The sequence below is a fragment of the Calidris pugnax genome, unplaced genomic scaffold (genome assembly GCF_001431845.1).
Source record: "Calidris pugnax isolate Ruff unplaced genomic scaffold, ASM143184v1 scaffold216, whole genome shotgun sequence".
Taxonomy (NCBI): Eukaryota; Metazoa; Chordata; class Aves; order Charadriiformes; family Scolopacidae; genus Calidris; species Calidris pugnax.
In genome coordinates, this window is record NW_015090954.1 from 991,032 (window position 1) to 1,016,119 (window position 25,088).

General features: G+C 44.5%; 1 protein-coding gene across 3 annotated transcripts in view; it reads right to left on the reverse strand.

Moving 5' to 3' along the window:
• Window positions 1–4,220: 4,220 nt before the first annotated feature.
• Window positions 4,221–25,088, reverse strand: part of RNF20 (ring finger protein 20) — a 61,352-nt gene continuing 40,484 nt past the window's right edge. The window contains exons 1-21 of one of the 3 annotated variants that reach the window (XM_014952015.1): window positions 21,484–21,526; window positions 18,993–19,057; window positions 18,567–18,754; window positions 18,257–18,424; window positions 17,991–18,138; window positions 17,651–17,833; window positions 16,342–16,460; window positions 15,345–15,491; window positions 15,091–15,168; window positions 14,671–14,790; window positions 13,222–13,401; window positions 12,891–13,026; window positions 12,120–12,241; window positions 11,391–11,788; window positions 10,698–10,815; window positions 8,968–9,117; window positions 8,081–8,293; window positions 6,890–7,015; window positions 5,875–6,015; window positions 5,427–5,528; window positions 4,221–5,192 (exon numbers count right to left, since the gene is read on the reverse strand). In XM_014952015.1, coding sequence (XP_014807501.1) covers window positions 5,016–5,192; window positions 5,427–5,528; window positions 5,875–6,015; window positions 6,890–7,015; window positions 8,081–8,293; window positions 8,968–9,117; window positions 10,698–10,815; window positions 11,391–11,788; window positions 12,120–12,241; window positions 12,891–13,026; window positions 13,222–13,401; window positions 14,671–14,790; window positions 15,091–15,168; window positions 15,345–15,491; window positions 16,342–16,460; window positions 17,651–17,833; window positions 17,991–18,138; window positions 18,257–18,424; window positions 18,567–18,695 — 2,955 coding nt within the window. In that variant the 5' untranslated portion in view covers window positions 18,696–18,754; window positions 18,993–19,057; window positions 21,484–21,526 and the 3' untranslated portion in view covers window positions 4,221–5,015. Of the gene's footprint in view, window positions 5,193–5,426; window positions 5,529–5,874; window positions 6,016–6,889; window positions 7,016–8,080; window positions 8,294–8,967; window positions 9,118–10,697; window positions 10,816–11,390; window positions 11,789–12,119; window positions 12,242–12,890; window positions 13,027–13,221; window positions 13,402–14,670; window positions 14,791–15,090; window positions 15,169–15,344; window positions 15,492–16,341; window positions 16,461–17,650; window positions 17,834–17,990; window positions 18,139–18,256; window positions 18,425–18,566; window positions 18,755–18,992; window positions 19,058–21,463; window positions 21,527–25,088 lie in introns of those variants that run through there. The other 2 variants (XM_014952013.1, XM_014952014.1) reach the window with 2 other exon arrangements.

Sequence of the window (25,088 nt, forward strand, 5' to 3'; positions counted from 1 at the left end):
CATTCTCCTGGCAAACATCAGCCCTTCCCAAAGGGTCTGGAGAAACAAGGAACATCCCAACAGCGAGAGTTCCTGGTTCCTCCACTTGACAGGACAGTGAGGTTCCCACTTTTTTTAGCCCTTTCTGTGCATTAATTACCAAAAAAAAAAAAAAAAAAAAAGGAAAAAAAAAAAGAGAAAAAAAAAAGAAATTTAAACTGCTCATTGGAAGCATGTCCTTTGTTGCTATGTTTTTGTTGTAATATCTATGGGGATAGTATCTGCTCATGCCAAGGCTCCTTATATTTGCCTCATTACGCCAGGTGCTAGTTCTGTGTTGGCAGTCCCTTCCCTCCTGGCAGGAGCGGTGGTTTCACCAGACAAATTCTTGGTGGCAATCCCAGTACACGCCATTCCCTCGGCTCTGTCAGCACAAATGCAGATGTGGCTGCTCTGTGACTGTGTGAAAGAGGAACTCACCCAGCTTAAAAATAACTCGGCAGAAGCCAAACCACCACGTCTGTCTGCTTCCAAGCTCAGGTTCGGACCAGCAGATGCGAGGGGATGGGTTCACAGTGGCACAGAGCAGGTACCAGGGGAAGGGAGGGGTGGCAATGCTGCAAATCAGTATTTACCACCAAACGTGAAGTATTGGCCGATGTGAAACTGCTCCCTTAATATTCTCTGTCTTCAGTTGACAGTAAGGTTCTTTCTCACAGCCAAGGTGACACAAAGAGAGCTGTGGTCCATGGTTTATTCTGACACCCAGTTCCCACCAAAGCCAAAGGGAGTCACCAAAGCCTCCCTGTGGACCAGGGCTGACTGTGAAAGAGAACGAGAGTTGTGGTTTGGAAGGCAATTGTACTGAGTGAAGCTCTCTCCCACCTGGATGGTGAGTAGAGGGGAAGGGTAAGCTGTTCAGCATCTGAATAAATACTGCATCAACCCAACTGACTGTGTTATTTAAACAGGATTTATACGGATTTTTAAACAATACTTGCCAACACACACCATATGGCAGAGGAAAAGAACGTTCTAACACTGTCAGAATTAACTCTGATCTCTCAGGTATGTCACCAAAGTCAGTTTTGCCCTCCCCGTATCTCCAGCCACCCCTGTGAATCCTGCCAGGGGTGATGTTCTCAGGGTTTGAAGGCAACAGGCAGATATGAAACTCTATTCTGGGGTTTGAAAAAGGCATTCTACCTTTTTGCACCTTTTAACCTTTGAAAAACCCTTGCAAATGAAAAGCTCTGCATGGATCACTAAAAGCTGATAGCTGTGATACCCGGGCTAATTAGCCTCATCAGGAGGAGTTCATATTCTATTCCCTGCTCAGTCCTTGGCCTCTGCTTTTGGGCATCAAGTGTGCTTCTTTCAGTTCAGTCAGTAACACAGGGAAGAGTAATTAGGACAAAACAGCAAAGTGGGATCCAAATCCCTGCACATCAGGTAGGTCTGAAAGACCAAGGATGCCCCTTCTTTCCTTGCTCCTGACAAGCCACGGGACTAGGGGCAAGTCTTAGGTTGCTCTTCTTGCCCTCCCTCCCTCATTTAGATAATCACCTTTTTAGGAAGAGCTTTTTATCTGTGTAGCATCCAGTACCCTACAACCTCCAACGTCATTTGGTTAGAACATTTGAACAGTGCCCTTTCCATTATTATGAGACAAACACTACTTAAAAAATACTTCAGCCCAAATTTAGAGGTGTATTTATCAACAGTTTATGTCCTTACCTCTACGTGCATAAGCCCAGAGGTAAGTGAAAATGCTAATGATTTTAAGTGAAAATGCTAATGATTTCAAATACTAAATAACAAAAATGTTCCAATCCAAACACCCAGTCTTTCAATAAATCACTCTTCATTTAAAAACAAAACAAAAAGTGAAAAAATGTCAACCATCTAATAATTAAGCACAAATCTCTATTTCTGGTGGGTGCCATAGGGGCTACTCCCATGTTAAATGCATAGTAGGGGTTGCTCCAGATCACTGCAGCACCTACTAGAAGCCTTCTGGGAGAAGGACCGAGTTATTGTTGCCTAACGAAGAGGCATTTTGGCACACTATTTTCTTATTCAACTATTGCTCCAGCCTGATCCTGTAGGAGACAGAAATAAAGATTGCTGCAGCTTTGCATGGGTTGGGGAGAACCACTCATGTCAATGCCTGCATAACCAAGGGAAGGACTGCCTGTGAAAAGAAGATGCACTGGAAACACAGAGATGGTTCTGGCCTGTCCCAATTGTTGGGCCTCATATTTAATTCCTCCCTCCTCAGAGCAAGGGAAGAACTTAAAATTGCTCAAGGATTTCATTCTGTCCTGATCCCTGAACCCTGGACACATCCAGCATCAGGTAAGGAAGCAAAGCCCACAGGGGAGGAAGCAAGAGGTCATTGCTCACCAGCAGGTCACGGCCAGTGGGCTGGGAACACCACACTGTCCTTGGGACCAGCTTGACCTTCTGGAAGAGGGCAGGAGATTTACAGGACAGCAGTCCATTCAAATACTTTCCTAACTTCAGTTATCACAAGGAAATAACTTCAACTGACAGATCTGAAGAATAACAGATGGGCTCTGGGTCAAGTAAGAACACAGGGGATGACTCTCCTGCTTGACAGTGGGTCATGCTCCTGACATCAACTGGCCTACGCTGGTTCTCAGAGTTTTTACACCCTGTTCAAGATGGGCAGCAGGAAGGAAAATCAAAATTTCCAGACTTTGCAGCTTTATTTCAGTCTGACCCACCTGCTATTTTGGATTTTAAAAAACAAGCCAAAAAAACCCAACATACAAAACCCGAACACCCAATCCCAAAAAACCTCCACCCTATACTACTTTCAGTCCATCATTCCCCATTAATTTATTCTGGTTATGATACACAATTGTTATGTTCATAGGCTGCCTTGGGACAGCAATGCTCTTTAAAAGTCCCACTCATTAAGCATAACGATTTAAGCTGAACTCTTGCAAAACCACTCTTCTTTTTATATACATTGTTAGGGCTAGAGAGGCCTTTTCTTTGTTTACACTTAATTACCACAGCCCAGACATTGGATTTAGACAGATTTTTGATAAAAGAACACTTATTATTTCTTCCCTTTTTTTACCCCGAAACACTTCTAGTCTTGATAAACTTTTAATTATTTCCATTCATTCTGGCAAGTCAAAACAGAAAAACTAAAATTTTCACTGTTTCTTAGTATTTAAATTTTTAAGGACAGAAGGAAATCTAGTCACTTCCAAAATTAGCTTCAAGGAGTTCCTGAGCCTAAACTGAAATGTTATTTTAAAATAAAATAGTTTTTTCTTGGCAAGAAAAGAGAAAATAGAAGTTTCCAAACCTCACCTGTGAAACACATCCACACTGTTTGAAATGCTCGTTTCCTACCGCAGCCAGAGTGAACCCAACACTGCCTGTATACACACCAAAGTTTCAGGCTCGATTTCCAGTAGCTTGATGTGACTTAAGGACCAGGAAAGAGCAAAAGGGCTTTGTGCTTCTACAAGGGCTGTTTAATTCCAATAGTTCTTTACAGAAAGAATTCTGCTGAGAGAGGGTTCTGCTTTCATTTCTGCACAGGCTGTAACAGCCATACCCCAAACTCTCAGCGCCCCAGCTCCCCCTTCCAAAGACAGGAGGGTCCTGTGCTCCTCCTCCTTTCTCAGGATTCATAATAATTTACAAGTTTTTATACTTGCAAATGTTTTCAGGAAGATTAAAAATAATAACATATAGTATAAGACAGACTGCAAATAATTGTTTTCACTTTACTCTTATTTCTGTTTCTTCCTACGTTGAATACAAGAAGCCAATACATATTTTATGATTCAGGGAAGGGACACAGATGAGACAAACCTCTGACAGTTGCACCTTCCAAGAAAATTAACTTCACTGGCAAAAACACAATGCTGCATTTTGATTTTAGGAGGAGACTTCACATACAGCCTTGCACTACAGGAAGCATGGAGACTATAACCTATGACATGTGCTTTCACAAAATTCTCAGCGCCCGTGACAAAATGACTGCATAAATAACCCAGCATCTTGGCCCTTCTGTTCTGTCAGAAATAAGCTAGTGAAGATACAGCTAAAAGAATAAAGGTTGTTTCAGTTAAATTTCTTCCTTCGTCTGTTTAAAAAAAAAAAAAAAAATGGTTGTCTCTATACTTTAGGAGCTTCAGCAACTGGATAAAGGACAGAAGCACAGATACTAAAGGAGGCAAGAAAAACAGAAATATAACCCGGACAACAGCTTTTATTAGGTTTTGTGCATTACAAGATTAATCTTTGTGGCAAAGTTGCAACAAAGTAAGCCCTACATATTCTTTTCTGGAAACTAAAGACGATGGGAGATATGCCTCATCCTAGGGGAAGATGTCCACATCAACCAGAGTTCATCAGTGGAATGGTATTTTCAAAGATTCTCCAATGTCTTATCTTTCTCCTCTTCTGGACAGTAAGATGTGTGTTTGCTTTTGGATGCAAGGGAGGATGTTTACAAATGCACCAACCTTCACAGATTCTTGCCCTGAACTCAGGAAGATGGATGTCTAAGGAGTCACTGCACTGAAGCCTACAGGTGTACCCATTCATCCCCATACCTTTAATTGGGAAACTATTCGCCCTCAGAAACACTACTATACCTTGATGGGATTTTATAATTAACATCCAAGCAAACTCCTCCAATAAAGGCCTCATTTATCTCTGCTGCAACATAGACAGCTTCCATCCCATCAAGGCAGGACTTCAGTTAGATGTTCCCAACTTGGCAGTGTGAAAGTGATAGCTGGGAGATGTCCTCTCAGGCACAAAGAAGTCACAAAAACCGAGGGCAAGAATAAAACAAAGGGGACAAGAAAGGAATCAAGATCCAGTTCTGTTTCTTTCCATACCCTAACCACACTTTCCAGAAGAGACTGCAGATCAGCTGACAGAAGCACCGAGTGCCCCAGAGGTGACAATCACAGGAAGTGAGGGAGGCTGGGCCGTCAGCAATAAGCAGCAACTTTCCATCACCCCGGGGGAAAGAATCAACCGATGTAGATCCTGTGGAAGTCGTTGGCACCAAAGGCAGCGTTGCACTTGGGGCACTTGCGCTGCCGGGTGTCGTAGCGTGTCTTCACGCACTCGAAACAGAAGACATGGAAGCATTTTGTGAGCACAGCATCCTTTTTGCGCATGTTACAGCACGGGCAAGTCAGGCGGGCCTGAAAGACAGAGACATTATCGTGAGGGCCCACTGCATTGCACTAGGTACGTCAAAAGATGGCTGAAGAGGAAGGTCCTTCCATTCCTCAAAAGAAGAAGGTGGTTTCTTCAATGAAAGATAGGTCTACAATGCCAGAGTACAGACATGAGATGTCAAATACCGAAAACATGCCTACGCAGCCTTTTGACTGAAGTAGAGGTGAAGAGGGAAGTTGATAGAGACAGTTACTCACCTTGTAATCCTTGATTTCTTCCATCAATATCTCATCACAGTTGGGAACCATGTCAGGCTTCTTGGTAGTCTCCAGCTTCCTGCGTAACCGAGAAATATCCTCCTGCAAAAAAAGAAGAGACGAAATACATGAGCAGTCTGTCACAGCTTCTTCAGGGACCAAAGAGAACTAGTGCCTGGCCAACTGTGTAGCTGGCTGTCACTCCACCCATACTTTCATCCCTGATAGTCCAACAGACTTACAACAGATCACGTTATCATTTGGTGCCACATGTACTGTCAGTTATCAGTGGACAAAGTCTGAAAGAGCAAAGACTTGATGAAGCTGAAATCAAAGTCAAACTGGACCCCCCAAAAAGTATGTATTTGAAACCCACTCCAAGATCAATGTAGAAGGAGACAGACACTAAAGCAGACAAATATTGAAGGACTGTGCATGAGGTACACACCTCAGCCCTTTTGAAGTTGAACATCTCTTTCTCTCTAGTTACTCTGTTTTCCACAATCTCATCCTGGAAGTCATGTAACTTCTTCTGAGCAAGCTCTAGCTGTGCTTTCAGATCATCCGCAAGCTGGGCTGCATCCATGGCCTGAAAAAGAAAACAAGTACTAAGCCTGGAGAAAGAGCTCCAGTGATTTCCAGTCCCTCTGGCAGGCAAACCAAGACTGCTCACAGAATACTCCTTGGGCTGGTGGAGATCTATTTTTTCAAGCTAATATTGGTACTTCCAAATGGAATAACTGGATTTCACCCCTAAACATTACTTCGACAGCAAAATACCTAATTATTAACAAGTTCTAATCACTTAGCTTCAGCATTCCTCTTCAGTAGAGCCAACACCTGTCACACTGCAGTCCGTGACACTTAGAAAAATAACTGTCCCTGCACCAATGAATCTATTAGCCAAGTTACCTCAAAAGCAGATTGTGATATTAATCACAGGTGATTGAGCTGAACTCCCCACCTCCTCCTCACAGTGGTATATCTGCTTTCCTTTCTGTCTGTTTTAATATCAATCCTGCATTTCTGCTAAATATTTAACAACAAAGGCAGCATCCATCACAAGACTTAGTCTCAGTTTACTTGTAAAAACCTACTTTATTGATCTTAGACATTTGTTGAAGGCCTTAACATTCCCCAGCCATATTTTCTTTTTACTTACACCATCTTTCCTATAAAAGCTTTGACTCCAGTTAACTTCACCTGGCTACTGCCTCTTCTTTCACAATGGCTTTCCTTTTAAAGGCCCCTTACTTCAGCTCCCTAATCAGACTTTCACAGAAATACCTATGACCCGCTCCTCATCAGTCAACAATGCTTTAATCAGAACCCTCTTCAGTACTTCTCAGCCTTCTGGCAATCTAGCCCAAAACCAGGGAGTATCAGGACTAGGAGCCTTCTATGCTTCCCACAAGACAACAACTCCCTCTTACAACCCAAGAGGAAATCAAGCCATGACTCACCTTGCGTTTGTTCATTTCCAGGGCCTGTGTTCGGAGACCTAGTTCTTTCTCCCCAGTTCCAATACTGCTTTGCAGTAAGTGTTCCTTCTCCTCCAGCTTACGTACAACCTGCAGCTGGGCATCCACCTTGGCAGGGGAGAGAGGAGGTACAGAAGGACTGAAATGCAGAGTTGTCATCAAAGTTGGGTGCTAAAACTATCCCTGCCTCCCCACCACCAAGGAGCACCTCTTCAGCTTGCCCTTTTCTCCCTGAACAGACACACTGGCAGTCTAAGTGCATATCCAGACCTCTCCAGTAAACGTTATAAAACCCAGCAGTGAAACACTCACAACAAAGATTGGTTTTGGAAGGTGGTTTAGAGAACTGCTGCTGCGAGGCAGTGAACAGTTCCACCTTGCTCCAAGGATGGCAGAATATGTACGTAGAAGCACCACTATGACAGGAAAATAACCTTCCACTTTCCTTCTTCCTCCTGCTCTCCATAGCAATGAACTCATAGGACATTTCATACTTTTACAGCAGTCTCTGTTTCTTACTAAGACAGGTGCCTTTGAAGTCTGATGCAGCATATCTAGATTGATTAGGGGAACATTCCCTCCTGTACTGATTTTGGCAGGAATACAGTTGATTTTCTTCATAGCAGCTTGCAGGGTGCTATGTTTTGAATTTGGGACCAAACAGTGTAAACAACACACTACTGTATTAGTTATTGCTGAACAGTACTCACACAGCATTAAGACCTTCTGCGTCTCAGCAAGTAGGCTGAGGATGCACAAGAACCCTAACTCAAACCCAAGGGATATTCCATACTGTGTGACACGGTGCTCAGCAATAAAAGCTGGTGGAAAGGAGGAAGCGGGAGGATGTTCAGCGTTATGGCATTTGTCTTCCCAAGGAACAATTAGGTGTGATGAAGCCCTGCTTTCCCAGAGATGGCTGAACACCTGCCTGCCCATGGGAAGTGGTGAATGCATTCCTTGTTTTGCTTTGTTTGTGCACAGCTTTCCTGTAACTATTGAACTATATCTCAACACACCAGTTTTCTCTTTTTTTCCCCCTCTGACCCTCTCCCCAGCTGTGGGGAAGCAAGCAAGTGGCTTAATGGAGCTTAGCTGCCTACCAGAGTTAACCCACAACACCTCTACCTTCCCTCACCAGTTCTGTTGTCCTCTCTCCTTCTCCCAGGTTACCTGTGTCTTCAGTGTCAAAACTTGATCTGCCAGCTCCTCCTTCTCCTCTTTCAGCAGCTTGTGGATCTGGTTGGACTTGATGCGCTCTGACATCAGCTTGAAGTTGGCATCATCCTTCTCCCGCAGCTGCTGCATCAGGCGGATGTTCTGCTCCTGCATGTCTTCAAAGGCTTGGCCTGTGACATCCATTTCCGACAGCAGGGCCTCCTCCTCCTGCAGAAGCATCACAGGCTTTGGCAAAACTGTCTCCTGTACCCCCTAGAATGACCCTGAGCATCTTACTCAGAGATACCACCCCTAGCACAGATGAAGATGTCCCAGTATCAGGTAACAGCATCTTCTCACCAAACAAGAAAAAATGCTCTGTACAAGTCTATGTCACAGCAGAGATGCCCTGAATTAGAAGGTGTAAAAAAGAGGAGGTCATCTCCACAAGCATTCCCAGACTGTGGCCTGTCTGCTGGAAAAATCAGCTGTGACAGTAGTTGCCAGAGCTGGGGAGAAACTGACTCTCAACTTCAGGCAGCGAGCTGAACACCTGTCACATACACATACTAGGCAAAGAATTGTACACGTGGACAACTCAACAGCTTCTAACTAACATGCTGCCAAGCCCCCTAAACTCAATTAGGCCACTTCAACAAATGATTAAGTGACAAGATAGAACAGTTCTGCACTAAAAGAATCTAAATTCTAAAAAAGTGTCTGTCAAGTCTTGGCTTGCCTCTCCCCTGAGGTGGTCCTGCTCTCTTTTCATTAGATGAAGGCCTTTTCATGGAAGATGGTATGTCACAGTATCGTGCACATGTATTAATTATATGAACTGTGCAGGTAATACTTTTTAAAAGGTGCTCCAGCCAAGACAGAGCTCATCAGAAACTTCTCACCTGCTTAGCCATGGCTAGTTTCTTCTGTAAATACTCAATTTGTTCCTCCACTGCTCGGATCTTACGGAGGGCATCCTCATCAGCCATCTTTTTACTCTCCTTTTTCTCCTTGTCTTCCAATTCTTTCACCCTCTGCCTCAGTTCTTCCAGCTACAGCAAGGACAAAACAGAAATGAGACTAAACATGAAAATGTGGCCTGAACGTTGTTAAAAGACTGTTTTCCCCACAATTCTCTGGAACACTGGAGAAACTGCCTTCAAAGCATGGGAAAAGAAAACCCTTCTGAGCTTGACAGGACAGTGTATTACTGGCAGATGGACCACTAAGATGGGCTATAAGCCTAAGATCCTGTTTTTTAAACATTTGAAAATTCCATAGCATCTTTTATTACAGTAGGAACATTAGTGTCTTGTAGCTGGATATATATAAGGGTAGGTGGACAGAGAGCATCTGCTCCTTTAAAGGCATCTGTTCAAGGACCTTTTCCAAGGCAACAAGGAACAAGAAAAGGAGGGAGCCACAAAACAAAACATACAGACACAAACCTGACAGACACAGGATAAGGGAGGCAGCAATCAGAAACAAACCTGTTCAGTCACACTAACTGATGAGAGCGTGAGAATGTTTATTCCAGCACGGTTATCTGGCTGTGGACTCTGCCAACTGGGAAACTAAGCAGGGGGTCACAGGGGGAGGAAACCAGAAAAAAGATATACAGGGACAAGGACCTGACAAAACAAACTTAGACACACAGATGAAACAAATCTCCCCAGTCACAACAGTTGATAGGCTACCAAGAAACTACAGGCACCAGTTCCAGGAAGATCAACCTGGACTTTGCAACTGATAACACTGTAAACCAGGGGTGGATCCTGGACTGGGAAGGCTGTGGGAATTGACAGAGCTGTACAAACCCAAGAGGGACGTGCAGGGGAAGGGAAAGCAAAGTCAAACAAATTTGAGTTTGACAGAGAAGGGTATAAAGGGAGCTGCTCACGTGTAAAATGATGTCAGTCAATACATGCTTGTCTGTCTCAGCCCTGCACGTGACCACCGCAGCTTGTCCTATCTTCATGCATCTTAACTATTTCTGTGTAATCTACCTCTCTACCCCATTTGTGTGTGTGCTGCATGGAGTCAGTGCTAGCTGCAGGTGAGCTGTATGTGAAGAAGGTAAGAGGGCCCAGGATGATAGGGATACCAGACAGACAGAAGGGCTGTGCTGGTACTGCTGGGATCTACGAACATGTGTGCGCTTATGAACCTAGAAAGTGTTGTGAACATGCCTCCACTAGTGATCTCTACCAGCTGAAAAGAGGAGTAACAGGACTTGCCTGTCTAAGTTTTTTGTTGTTGTTGTTTCAGTGCTATATATGTTGAAGGCAGCAGCTTGTCCATGGCAGTCTGCCTGACCACATCAGTGTCCTCTGTGTTTACGTTTCTGAGACATACAATCAGCTTCGCTACTTGGTTGAATCTGCAACTGAGAAAGTGGCAGACATGTCCCTCAGCCTGGGCAAAGGGATCATCCTTCCCACAGGATATCCCAAAATCTCCCTGTTCACCTCCAGAACATTCCAATCTCTCCTCAAAGTGACAAAGACGAGAAGAGGAACAATCTTGAGTTTTGAAGGCAAAACCAACACAGTTCAGGTGCAGAGTATCTGAAAAGAAGGTTTTGAAGTAACATGCTAAAGAGAAAAAAAGAAGAGAAGATCTTGAGACCTACCTCTGCTTTTGCCTTCTTCTCAGCTGCCATCAGCTGCACTTTGTCTCTCTGCTCTTTGGGGGCAGAGCGGTACATATCTAGTAACAGTTTCATCTCCTTCTGGCTCTCCTGGGCCTTCCTGGAGACAGGGAGATAGACAACAGTGAGAACAGAGCAGGAAACCTACACTGTTACACATCCAGCATGAGAGCAGTATCCTCTCCATCTCCCATGTGGCATGCATATCACAGAGTCATCCTTGGCTCATCTTACCCTGGCCATGTAAAATAGCCAAGCAGTACAGGTTGGAGGCTGAAAAGAAACATGTTCAGGTGCAAGTCGGGTGGGGAGGAAACACTACTCTAATAGTAAGGAACAAACTATCCATCTCTGCTGTGGTACTGATTCAAGACAGGGAAGACTACTGTGCCCTTTATTAATAACCTGCTGCTGTAAAGCTCTACTCAACTGTTATGACAGTAACAAATACAGATTACTTGACCCACATGAAGTATCTGGTTTGGTAATTCATGCTTTAGCCTGTCATAGGATAAATGTTACTACATTGCCCCAATCACAATCAGATATAGAGGGTGCCAGAAACCTCTCACTTCAGTGAAGCTAATCTCCTAAGGGCAAGCTACTAGTCATCTCCCACAAACACCACAGTTTGGGCACTAGTCAAGCAGGTAAAGGAGGGACAACAACTCTTACTTGAGCTCAGCCTTCAGTTGCTTGATCGCTTCAGCCTCCTTCTTTCTTCCATCTTCATGCTTCCCTTTCTCCTTCTCTTTGGGCTCTCTCTCCTTCTCAGATTCCTTCTGCTTCTGTTTTTCTCGCTCTCGTTCCTTTTCCTTTTCTTTCTCTTTCTCTCGTTCCCTCTCTTTCTCCTTTTCCTTCTCTCGTTCCCTCTCCCTCTCCCGCCTCTCTCGCTCCCGTTCCTCTTCATCTCGCCTGGCCTTCATTTCATTCACATCTTCAGACGCAGCCTTGGGGACAGGAACTTGGGCAGACGGATCCTCAGGTTCCTGTTTGATCTCTGGAGGTTCCTCCTTTGTGTCTTCAGTGCTGGACTGGGACTGTAAGAGAGCACTACCACTGCGAGAGCGGATCTGTTGTCAAATAGCAAGAAAGAAGACACAGAAGAGTGAAAACAATTAAGTTTTTAGCAAGAAATCCACCTTATTCCCCCCTTCCCTAGTCTTGCCAGACCCATGCTTGCATGCCCCCTCCATAATTGCTGCTACTTTTCATAAAGCAGTATACAGCCACAAAGGAAGACCATTCATTTGGTCAGTGGAAGCAGCAGAGTGCAGAGCTCCACCAAAAGTTACATTGCATCCTGCATGCCATAACAGAAAGGCTGAACTACAGGCAAGGGTGACAGCGTTTCCCCTTTTTTGAGCACTTTCTGCTCTTTTCTGGCATTTCCCACACTGATACCTTGCTCAAGTCAGATTGGGCCTCTCTCAGTTTGCGCTTGTATCGTAACACCTCTCCCTTCAGCTGGTGGTTGTGATTTTGGAGGCTGCTGATGAGATGCCGCATCTCCCGATTAATAGGGCCTACAAAAACAGAAACACAACTGTAACAAACCACACTTTTGCCAACCTTCTGCAAGGATGTTCATAGAGATGGAGAAAAAGCTAAGTGACACTGGCAAAGAAGCAAAATAAGACTATACTCATTATGCTGCACAAAAGGGCAACATAACACATTTTGCAGAAAAAAGTCATGCCAGGTTTACATGCCACCGTAAGTCCTTGCAAATTCCCAGTCCTTATTTCCCTTTAACATCATTTTTCCTCTGCATTCCTAAGGAATACATGTCAAGCTACAAAAAATCTCTGATTTAAATGCTACTTTAGAAATAAAGAAGTTATTTCCTCTGCTGAAGTTTGAAAATTACTGGTTTCTTATCCAGCTTGTCATTCCAGACCTGTAAATTAATCCCCCCAGGGATTCTCTGTCATAAACCAAATTATTAGCAAAATGCATGTATTCTGCAACATGTAAAAGGAAGTCAGATAACATGGAACTGGCCTCCCATAAAATACATGAAGAACTTTGTTTTTTGAGAAAGAGAGCTGTCAAAACAAATATTTAATGATAATGAACAATTAAACCTGGTGCTTTACTGCAATGCAGCCTCTAATAAGCACTGGGGGGCACAGGGAGTCATTTGCTCTTGAGCCCAGCAGAAAACCTCCATACCTGCTTGTTCATTGGCAGCAAGTGTCTGTTCAAACTCTATCCTCAACATCTCATACTCTTTGCGGACTTGTGCCAGCGTGTCCTCCAGCTGAATCACCTCTGTGCGTAGTTTCTTGTGAAGGCTGACCTCGTCCCTCTGAAAACAAAGAAGGGAACAGAACTTGGTACTGTGACCCCAGAGAACCTCTCACCTCATCCACACGAGGTACCAGAACAGATGAATTATTGCCAGGAAGGTAAGTTTCCTCAGCATTCCCAGAACCTCCCAGAACCAGCAGTGATGGTCAATGGGATGACAACATTCCCTAGTCTGATCGAGCAGAGGTGCTACCTCGATTAGTTCCACCTGGCGCTGGTGTGTGGTGCGGGTGCCATGAAGCAGAGTGCGGGCCTCATCAAGGTGTGCCTTCAGCTGGAGACTCTCGTTATACAAAACAGAAAATTGGGACTGCATGCAGCGATACTCTGGGGTCTCCTTCACAGCCTCTTCCACTGCTCGGCGCAGCTCAACCTAGTCAGGACACAAGAAAACACCCCAGAAAGAAAAATTATCTCCTCGTCTTTGGCATCAATTTTGCAATGTAGGAGAACAGTCAAACAAGCTGCCACAAGCAAAGACAGAAGTTTATCTTTAATAGCACTGCTGTGAAGTGCACACAAGTGATATGCTTCAGTCTCAATTTGAAAAGTCTATGATTTCTCTGTACGTACTAGGCTATTTCTTTTGCACAGTACCATGACAAAAGTTTTTGATTCTCAGGTCCTGCAACAGTTTCTCTCAAAGATATGAACCTGGAAAACATGCTACACCTTTTCAATGGATTTACTGTAAAACCATAATCACCTAAATTAATAAATATGGACTCATTGAAAAGTCTGATAGAAAAATACAGGAAATACATGTGCAAGTAGGCGCATTACCTTAGCTGTCTACCAGTAACAGACATAATGGATGAAAGGAAGAGAAATAACAGAAAGCAGAAATACAGAATCTGAATTTTCCTTACCAAAAAAAAGTTAACAAATGAGCCTAACTACCAGCAGAGAAACAGACACATATATACAGCTTAACACTAACAAAGAGAAGAAAGTTTTAAGCCAAACGGTGTTTCTCTCAAAACAAACTCATGTGGATAAACAGAATTTAGAGATGCCTCAAGATAGTTTCTCCAATCTCACTTCTGAAACTTAGGTTATCAGCTTACACATTTCTTATAACAGGCTAACAGATCTACTGATCAGTAAAACAGATTATTCTCTGTATCGTATACTTATCTACTATAGAGTCAGAGCTTTTTGTGTTACCACTTTTAAGACATAAGAAACTCATATGCTGTTTCCCAGCTATCCATTCTCCTACAGTGAGAAAGATGTAAGTTCACTGACTCAAGAGCCTAGCTCTCCTATAGAAGTTCCCCAGTTTTTTCGGTTACCTGGTTCCACTTGCACAGGGCCAGGGGAAGGTGGAAGAGTAGTCAATATTTGGAAGGAGGTTAAATTAGTTTTAACTAGACATTAAAATGTGCTGAACAGATCAGAATGGAAAAGAGGAACTAAGAAACCACTACATATTCCAAAGATGACCACATGGTGTCACCAATGCACTGAACTGCAAGCGTTAAGTCACACAAACTTGCTAAATCATACCTTGTACAAAATATAACCCAGCTAAATAGCAAACACAGAACAAAGTAGTATTAATGAGGTTTTCTAGAGACATAGTACAGCAGACAGGGGGCAGCCAACACACTTCATCCTCAAAGAGGTACAGATGTCTCACCTTGAGTTTTTCATTCTGTGTTGTTACTTCCGCAAGATCCTGGCGTAGTTCCTCCAACTCATTGAGGCGATTCCCAGCAAGCTCTTTGTTCTCTTCCAGCTCTGCGTTCATCTCCTCAAACTGTTAGGGATAAACAGCTTGTAAATCCTAATATTAATGTATCTGCTGAGGGTACTAAGTAAGTAACTATTTATACAGCAACAGAAATTACAGACTTAACAGTCGGGTAACATCACCAAGTGAGGCAGAGCCAACTTTAGTCAGGTCTGTTTCACATGTAGGAAACTTGCACGCAGACAAAATGGCTTGCCCAGAGTCACCCAGATTTGTGGCAAAGGAGGTATCTAAATTCTGTTCCAATCTATGGCCATATGCACAAGCTCTCCTTGACTTTATTCTCAACCAAGCCTCTGACATTACCTTGCGGGCATTAATGGTGATGGTGCCCCCATAGAGGCTGCTCCCAGCTCCATACACCTTGTAGCCTTTGGAATTTACCTGCAAAAAAGGCAACAGATTCCATCAATACTCAATTAAATGCTAAAACTGTTGATACAGCATACTCAAGACCAAAGTTAGTACACTACAGAGTCTCACTTCTCTTAACAAGATGATGTCACACATCTCAAAACTACAAGCATTTCCCTGGTCTCCTAGCAGAGGTTGGTTCTTACCCGTTCCAAAACATCTGCCAAGTGCCGGTTGAGCCTCTGCTCCCTCTTGCGTATCTTGTCAATATCCCACTGAAGGTCATCAATCATAGTCTCCAGAACAGACACCCGAGATTCTGCTGTCTCCACTCTCTCTTGCAGCTTGGAGAACTGCGGTCAGAAGAGTGTTTCAGCCAGCACATTGAACAGAATAAACAATTTCTGAGACTGAATATTATTAATTTTCCTCTTATTCATCATACCCTAATTTCATATGCTTTCCACCTGTCTTTTGCTGTGGTGATAGACTACTCAATGAACTGTCCTGAATTTTATACTGGCTGCACCCCAAACGGTAATGAAAATAAGACAAAACTGAAAATGGAAAAGGGGCAAGAAGGTGGTAATATCTGGCAGAGTACAGGGGCTGCCACCCCACCTTATTCCAAGGCACTTTTTTTTTTTTTAAATCTTTTCAGAGTTCATCTACTCTACAGACCACTGAAGCGCTTGACAGTCTAACATCAAGCAAGGCCAGTGTTAACACACACAAAGTGAAGCCTCTGAAATAAATACTGCCAATAATTAAAATCCCTTAGTGACTGGGATCATCTTTTAATTAATAATGTTACACTTCCATACATGACCCAGAGAAACAAAGGAATTTGAAATGACAGGGACATTACATCAAGCATTCAGCTGCTTACACAACCACCTTACCAGCACCTTACAACTTCCTCTGCTCTGTTTTCTTTAAAAATTAAATCCATTCAACTCACTGGTCTGGTTACTCTCTTTCATTCAGTGATGTAGCAAGCAAATCAACCCAAACCACACAGAAAAGCTACGTACAGTTCTCCACAAAAACAACCCTTTCCATAACCTTTGTTCTGAAGGCAACGTTTAAATCTTGTTGCTCCTGTCCATCTCCAAGGCAATAACCTGCTTTCCAAACTATGGTAACCACAAATCATTCTAAACAGACTTCCAAAGCAGATTTATTTCTTTCTCCTTTTTATACCTCCTGAGACATGATTCGGTGCTTCTCCTGAAGAACATCAGCCAGCTCCTGCAGCCGCCCATTTTCATGTGAGAGGTAGGTATTAAGCTCCAGGACTGCTTCTTCCATCAGTGTAATATCTGAAATATGCATAAAGAAAAGGAAATTAACAGAAATCATGGAAGTGTCTTTTTTATTTTTAAACAGCAAAAAGAAAAAAAGAAAACAGGAAAGGATATGTCTGTTTTTATGTTCTGCTTACTCTCTCTCTCCAGCAGGTGGTTCCCACGAGTCTGATCTCCAGCCACATAAAGCTTTGAATTGCATTCACTAAGCAAAAACTATACGTTCCTGATTGTCAGTTACCGTCCCCTGATGTCAGGGATCATTCACTACCAGTCACACTGAACAAGCCCTTGCAAACCAGTGACACCCCAATGCGGGCCAAATTCATGCATAAACCTGGTATAATAGGTGACTTAAGCTAATATACCTGATGGGAATTACAGCAACTGAGCACAGGCTCATGTTGTACTAAGGCCAACGCTACTACACGTTTTAAGGCTGCCAACTAACGCTTTGCTCCACCAGTGCTAGACCTGCCAGAACTCCTTCATCAGAGCATGTAAAACATTATGGACAGAAGGCAAACCAAGGATGAGTTGAGATTCCACCTAAACTTTAATTCAAGAGATTAAAATTCCAACCTTAAGCTAAACAAGTTTTTCAGAGAGTCATCTGAGTGTAAATTGAACCTGCTACATTAATTTTCAGAAGCTATTGGTTCAGCTTTCTTCTGGAGAACTCTGTCTCCAAAACTGACACCTACACCAGGCATTCCAAGGCATTAGATGGTTGTCATTTTGCTCAAAACTCAGAGGAAACTGAAGAGATGGTAAGTCCTACACCTTTTACTAAAGTGCAAGTGAGGGGTCCAGCATCAGTTTGCGATAGTGATTTCATTTATTCACTTGTAAGCATGAAGCCTTTTATTCAGTGGCTGAGGATACCTGGGTGACAAGGTTCAACTGGAATCTGTACCTTTTCAGGTGCACCAACCCGCTACAGGCAGAAACATGCCTTTCCTTAGCCCAACACCCTGGGCAGAGTACCCAGCATTCAAATTTAGAGGCATTTATAATACACTTCTAGCATATAGTATGCTAGTCTTTACTGGAGGTTTTGGTTACTGGCAGTGTGGAAAGCTAAGCCAGTTTAATTTGGGAAATAAATGTGCACAAGAAGGACTAGGCTTTAATGCCTACAACACAGAGTCATGTCTAAGCTGGGGGTAGATGACATCATTGAGTATCAGCCCCCTTGGCCATACCTCCGCTGTTCAGCTTGTGGGACAGCACATCCACTTTCTCCTGCAGCTTGTCGTACATGGTCACAATCTGGGCAACAGCACGGCGGGAGGACTCCACACGCTCCTGCAGCTGAGATTCTATCTCCTCACTAGTGCTGCTGGCCAGAGTGGCTAGGAAGGAGAACGCCGGCTCCAGTCCTTCACCTGGGAACAGAAAGAGGTGTAAAAAGTAAATGTGCTTTGGCAGGCAATATACTTCTAGTCCACAACCAGAAAGCCTCTGTCACCCTTTAGAAAGGAACATCAACATTGTCCATAGCTGGAATCCACCTTTTCCACTGTGCCCAGCCAGGTGTCTCACCTCGTTCCCTCTCATCTTTGCGTTCCTGATTGCTGTCTGAGTCTGGTTCTGGCTCTGGTACCACCAGCGCTTTTCTTTCAGACAAAAGGTCTCCAAGACCTTGGTCCAGGTCGAAGCGTTTAAGGATGATGCGGATATTTTCATCAAACTGAATGATGGGACAGGCAAGACAAGACAAAGAATGGATGTGAATAAACAGAGTGCAGGGAAACAGAAGAAGAGAAAAAAAGAGCAGTGTATATAAAATCACAAAGCGCTTTACTAACCTGATTCCAGTATCGGTTGATAATCAGCAGAGAGGCATCGTCGGTGGCCTGCCGGCGCTCCAGCTTCTCAATGTGCTCCCGTAGCTCATCTTCAATGGCTTGTCGCTGGTCCAGCATCTCCGCTAGCTTCCGGTTCTTGGTCTGTAGGGTCCGGATGTCCAACTCCTCCTGTGCAGAAGCACAAGTCAGGGCACATTCCACAGAAGCCAGATCATTGGGTTCGTATAGAAAGCAGAGAGATATTTTTGTTTCCACATTTTTTAAAAAAACAAAACAAGATATTGAGTGGGGGTGTGCAAGGAAGACATACCGTTGAAGAAACACCACCAAGCTTAATGGTCTCCACTGTGGTGCCTGAGTCTTCGACCCCAGCCTTCTTTTCTGGAGGTGCAGAAGGGCCTGGGTCTCCAGCTGTCCGTTTATTGCCAATTCCAGACATGGCGGCTGAAGCATATACACTACCGGCTTCTTTAAGTTCTTCCTCAACGTTAAAGGACACTATTAAAAAAAAACAGCAAACACACACCCACATAAGCAACTCAACTTAGTTTTTAACATACTGATCCATCACGGTAACAAGATGCCTAACACAGTACAGACGACAGAACTCCAAAAGTTTTGGAAAATACTGGTCAAACATTAAGTCTTAAAAGACACCAGCGGGATTAGCACTGCAAAGACCAAGTCGATGGGAAAAAATCCACTGCTCTGTAATGTTAAAATGGAAGCACTGTACCTTATCACTCTCTTTGGAAAGCAATCTTCATGCAGGTTCTGTCTCTGCTTTTTTGGTCTCTCCCTCTGTATTAACAAAAATTATCTGGGTTAGACTTTAACAAGCAACTGACTGTGTGTATGTGGCACCAGCTCACTTCATACCAACCAAATTGTTCTTACTGTATCAACATTCAAAGTCAGTTAAAGTCAAGGGCAGCAACACCTTGAAGATAAGCCCTGCAAGAGCTTAGAGATCTTATAAATCCCATGGAACTGCAAAGCAATTCTGAGCCAAGGTTTGAAAAGGCCCATTTGTGTCTCCCTGGGTATCAGGAGAGACACAGACATGTTTGAAGAGTATTTATCCCCAAGTCAACGCAATCTGAAAAGCTCTGGACTACTAGTTAGAGAACCACAGAACAGTTGAGACTGGAAGGGATCTCTGAAGATCCCCTGCTCAGTGCTCCTGAATAAAGGAGGGTCAGTAACCACAGGTTACCAAGGGCCTCGTCCAGTCAGGTTTTGAGTATGTCCGGAGTCAGAAACTCTGGGCATATTTCTATGGTCAAACTATCCTAGTACTTGATGGGAGTAGCATTAAAAACCATTAAAACAAGTTTTTCTCACGTTTGAACAGTATTTCTTGCCATTCCCTAAAATATTATTCAGCAAAACAAATGTATGCTTGAAAGGTTTCCAAAACAAATACAGCAGCTAGTGCTGGAAAACAAAAGTAATTAGACCTTCATTAGATGTAGGTAGCATTCTTCTCTCACGTTCACTGATGCTATGCCAACTCAATCTGCAGATCTCTCTCTACCTCTGACCTAAACGAAACTCAGAAGTAAATGACCCAGAAGCAGACCACACAAATAAGATTTGTATTGTTCCATTTAAATCTATAGTGGCATTTACAGATAAACTAAGGGCTACAAACTGAACCTGTCAGTTCTTATGTATTTGCTTTACTTGACTAGTTCTACTGAAAGTAATAAGGCTACTGTATTCTTAAGATTAAGCTGGTACACTGCTTTGCCAAATCTTACAATTTAAGAGGCATTTTAGCTTGGCACTGCCCTTCACCAGATGCAAAATAATACAAAGATCATTTCCAAATGAGTTACTGTAACAGCACATACAGTGTTCCTGTAACCTGCCTTTTAACATCTCAGAATTAAAAAAATAAACAAAGACAACTTCCACTTAAACATTCTCCTCCTTTTAGCAATGGAATTCAGTGGACATTGACTTTAGCTAGAATCAACAGGCCATTGGAGGGTGATGGGGGGAGCAGCTGTCATTAAAAACATCTGCTACCTATCAGTCCAGCAAGTCACCAGTGACTATTGCCTTTCAGATTTCTTGTCAGTGAAAAAAATATGTTGTCTATTGCCTCCTAACACCATCCCTCAGAGGTCTAGCTCCCCCTTTCCCCACCATTCGCCTCCTCACATGCTGTACACCAGGACCTGCCCCATTAAGCTGTCATGGCCATGGACCCTCTCTTTCCTGCAGGAGCTCAACCTTACCCTCACTCCCAGGCTATTTAAATTCCTGTCTCTCCAAATAGATTGCACTGACTCATCAAAGATAGACTGTCCTCCCCTACCAGGGACTCAACTTCATCTTAATCCCTCTCTTAGGGTTAAAACCCTCTTAGACACAGACCAAAATACATCTCCCCACATCCATCACTAGCCAAAAGTCATCTACGCTGACCACCATCAATCACCTGCCAAGAGCAAACCTCCCCAGGCCCAACATTTAGCCACTCATCTACCACCCACGCCCACCAAATGTGTTTGAGCCCCTTCACATGCTAGTGGCACCTCTTGCCAAGAAACCTTTCAAAGCTTACCCTTCAGCTTCCACACATTAGACACTTTTATTATTTTTATTTTCACATAACCCACAGGCCTTTGGAGGGCCCCAAAAATTTCTCGTGGCCACGCATTCAAATCCCAGACCTCCCCCACCAACACTGCTCCACAGAGAGTGCTTAAACCCCCACAACACCCACCAGAGACTCCTCTCCACGTACAGCAAGGGACACCCCCCCGCACTGCCACTGCAACTCCCCAAGCCCACATTGGTACGCACTTCACTGACACCCACAAAGACTCAGGGACGTGCCCTAATGCCTGCACCTGCCTTCCGCCCCCAGTGGGGACCCCCATGCTCCTGCCACTCCCCCCACGCACAGCCGGGAGCCTTCCCACACCACCAACCTCCCCCCACGCCCACAGCTGGACAGCTGTTCGGCACTCCGGCACTGCTCCCCGGCCTCCGGGAGCCCCGCCCCCGCCTCAGGCGATCCTCAGGGGGGCCCCGCACCCACCGTCCCTTAGGCCCATCCCCTCCGTCACGGGTGTACAGCGCCTCCACCCTCCTACTACCCGGCTGCTCTCCAACCACCCGCTTTCCCCTGCACCCCCCGCTTCTCTCCAAACCCCCAGCCCAGCCCGGCCGCCCCACAGACCCCACACTCACATACACATCCCAAAACCCACCGCCACCGCCTCCTTCCCCCGGCTCTCCGGAAATCACCGCTGCCGCCGGCGCCCAATCCCCTGCCTGTAGGCTGAGCGGACGTCACTTAGCCCCGCCCCTTCCGGCGGCCATTTCGCCCTCACCCGTCATGGAGGCGCCTCGCCCCGCCGCTTGCCCTCGCCTGACATGGCCGCCGTTGCCATGGCGCCGCGGAGGCGCCTGAAGCTAGTGCCCTTACCCGCACAAGAGATGGCCGCCGGCCCGGCAGCGGGAGGCGGCATCGCCTGGCTTAGGCGCTGCTCCGCGCCCCGGCAGGGCGCCGGGGGCTGGTCCTGCCGCTGAGGCGGGGCGACGGGCTCGCCTCAGGTCTGCGGCGGCAGCCCCTGGCCCCTGGAGGGGGTGTCCCCCCCCGACACTTCAGTAACGCCGGTAACAGATACAGGTGCAAATTATGTACAAATACATATTCCGCGCAGGCCTAGCTCTAGAATCACATGGGGTCGGAAGGGACCTCTGGAGATCATCTAGTCCAACCCCCCTGCCAAAGCAGGTCCACCCAGAGCAGGCTGCACAGGAACGTGTCCAGGCGGGTTTTGAATGTCTCCAGAGAAGGAGACTCCACCACCTCTCTGGGCAGCCTCTTCCAGGGCTCTGCCACCCTCAAAGTAAACAAGTCCCTCCTCATGTTTAGATGGAACTTCTTATGCACAAGTTTGTGCCCATTTCCGCTTGTCCTGTCCCTGAGCACCACTGAAACAGACTGGCCCCATCCTCCTGACACCCTCCCTTGAAGTATTTACAGATGTTGATAGATCCCCCCTCAGTCTTCTCTTCTCAAGCCTAAAAAGACCCAAGTCCCTCAGCCTCTCCTCGTAAGAGAGATGTTCTAGGCCCCTCACCATCTCAGCCCCCATTCATATACCTACACCCCCAGCCCTACTGTTGCAGGTAAATTATTGCCATCACTGTGGGACTAACTAAAAGGTTTTATTAATGATTAAATGATGATCAAATTATAATAAACCAATGATTGAATGTTAATTAAATTACAATCAAATTATGATTAAGCAATAACTGAATTATAATTAAACGGTGATTTAACAATAAATAATCAATAATTAAGTTGTAATGAAATGGTACTTGAAAAATTATTTAATTAATTAAATTAATTTAATTTAATTAAGTTTGTGCCCATTACCTCTTGTCCTGTCACTGGGCACCACTGAAAAAAGACCAGCCCCATCCTCCTGACACCCTCCCTTTAAGTATTTGTATGCATTGATTAGATGCCCCATAAGGCTTCTCAAGCCTAAAAAGACTGAAGTCCCTCAGCCTCTCCTGTAGGAGAGATGCTCCAGACCCCTCATCATCTTTGTGGCCCTTTGCTGTACCCTCTCCAGCAGTTCCCTGTCCTTCTTGAACTGGGCAGCCCAGAACCGGACACAGTGCTCCAGATGGGGCCTCACCAGGGCAGAGTAGAGAGAGATTGAAGGTTGAGAGATTGAATCTCTCTAACGGAGACTGAAGGTAATGCAAGTTTAAAGTAAAATTTTAATGTTCTGTTTTTAACATCTTCACCTCTGCCTGTCTCTGTAGTAAAACATGAACACACCTGGAAAGACCACCACACTGGTAGGGTTCACCCTATATTTAAAATAGGTTTAGATTTCAGCAGGTGTCAGCTTTTTGTGCAGGTGCTGGTGTTCCCCTCCCCCAGCTCCACAGAAGCCATCTCTTCTGGGAAACGCCAAAAAAAGGTGCAACGCTCATGTTGGAAATCACAATAAAATGGACTGCTGTGCCCAAGAGCATTATACCAGCCTAGTAGTACGCTACAAGGCTTCAGGCTGAATAAACATCTGAGTTCCTGAAGGAAAAAGAAACCTCCTATATTTATTTTTTTAATTACGCCCCTTCCCCAGCCCTGCAGCTGCCAGAACGAGCTTGAGGAGCCAGTTGAGCTGCCACAGCCTCGTGACCAAGTGTGAAAGCAGCTGGGATGGGGAAGTTGCCCAGCTTGGTTGAAGTCTTTATGAAGTACTGCAGCATAAAATAAACTTCACGAACCTAACTGGAAAGGTGACTTTCCCCTCTGGGGACTTTTTAAAAGTTGCATTCAAACCTCTCTTAGTTTAAAAAACAAACCAAACCAAAACATTTGCTAATGCATTTTCCACCCACAGCATTTCCTTGCACCTGGAGGCCCCTTAGCTGAGTTACAAACGGTTGGTAAGTCATTGATTCTCAGGGCATCCAGTCCTTGATCAAAATGTTTGAAACCAAAAGGAGCTTTCTTGTTGAATCGTGTACTCCAAGTCAGGTGTTCAAGTCAGCAAAGCTTTCAATCCCTGTGTTTTCCCTGCCTTTGCTTTGTACTTGCTTTTTTTTTTTCTCAGGTGTTGATCCCATGCAGATTAGCTTTACATCATCCCAACAAAACTATAACTGGAATGGGGACAGTCACAACCTTTTATTTAATTTCGTGTCTTTGTCTTTTATCTCTCTGCACCTTGCCATTTCCTCAACAGGGAAAGAAAAACACATTTCCTGCAAGGTGCCCTCCCACTCTGTACATTCTCTTCCATATCTCTGTTAATAGCTATCTTTAGATAAGCATTCAAACTGATCTTTGAGCTGCTCTTTTATATACTGCCTGCTGCACGGTGTTTGGGCCTGCCCTGCAACAGGTTTTTAAAGGGAAAGTTCTTGCAGCCAGCTAGATTGCAGTGCTAAAAGCAAAAAAAAAAAAAGAGACGGCTGCACTTTAGGATTCCTGTGTATCTTTCCACACAGCCTGCAAACCCAAGACATACAGAATGTCCTCCTCTTCTCCTTCATTACCACCCTGATTTTTGGTAACTCCTGACAGCCATTTCCTCCCAGCACTGAGCCACTTGCTTCCCTGCAGTAGAAGGGATGTGCCGTTCCCCTTAATGGTGTTTATAGATTAACTCTGATGTCCTTGTGAATTGTTATGCACAGAAAATACAGCAGATACGGGAAAAAATACAAGGATAAAGATGAACGCTAAGGCGAGAAAGAGGAGGAGTATTAATACTGGCATTAATACTTGAGATACTTTTGTGAAGAAACTGGGAGGGCCGAGCAATCTAATGTCACTGAAGAGGAATGGCAGAGGATGTTCTGCAGCAATTTGCAATTAGAGTCTACTAGGAATATGACAGATAGAGTTGTTTTTTCTTGAAACCAGCAGATTTAACCACAGTTCTTCACTTGCAATTGCTGTGAGAGAGTTAAGCACAAACTTCATTCAAAACTACAGCTGCAGAAGAATTTGACTGGCTGAAGCAGAGAGTTTCTTGGAAAGGTTGTGCACTTGTTTTAGCATGAGGAGAGAGGGAAGACTGATAAGAAGAAGCACACCAAAGACCCCGAGATGAACAGAGTAAATAAGGGAACAGTCTACAGAGGAGACAATTTCAACCTCATAATGTTAGCGTGCTAAGGCTGTGACTGCAAAAAGACACCCATTATTCTGTATTCTAAATCAAATTCTAGTACCAAAGTTTGTTATGAAAGCCCAATACATTGGCTTGAAATGTGTCCTCTTCCATAAGGCTGGATGTTGAGAGACAGTGTTGGGAACTGTTCACGCATTACCCAG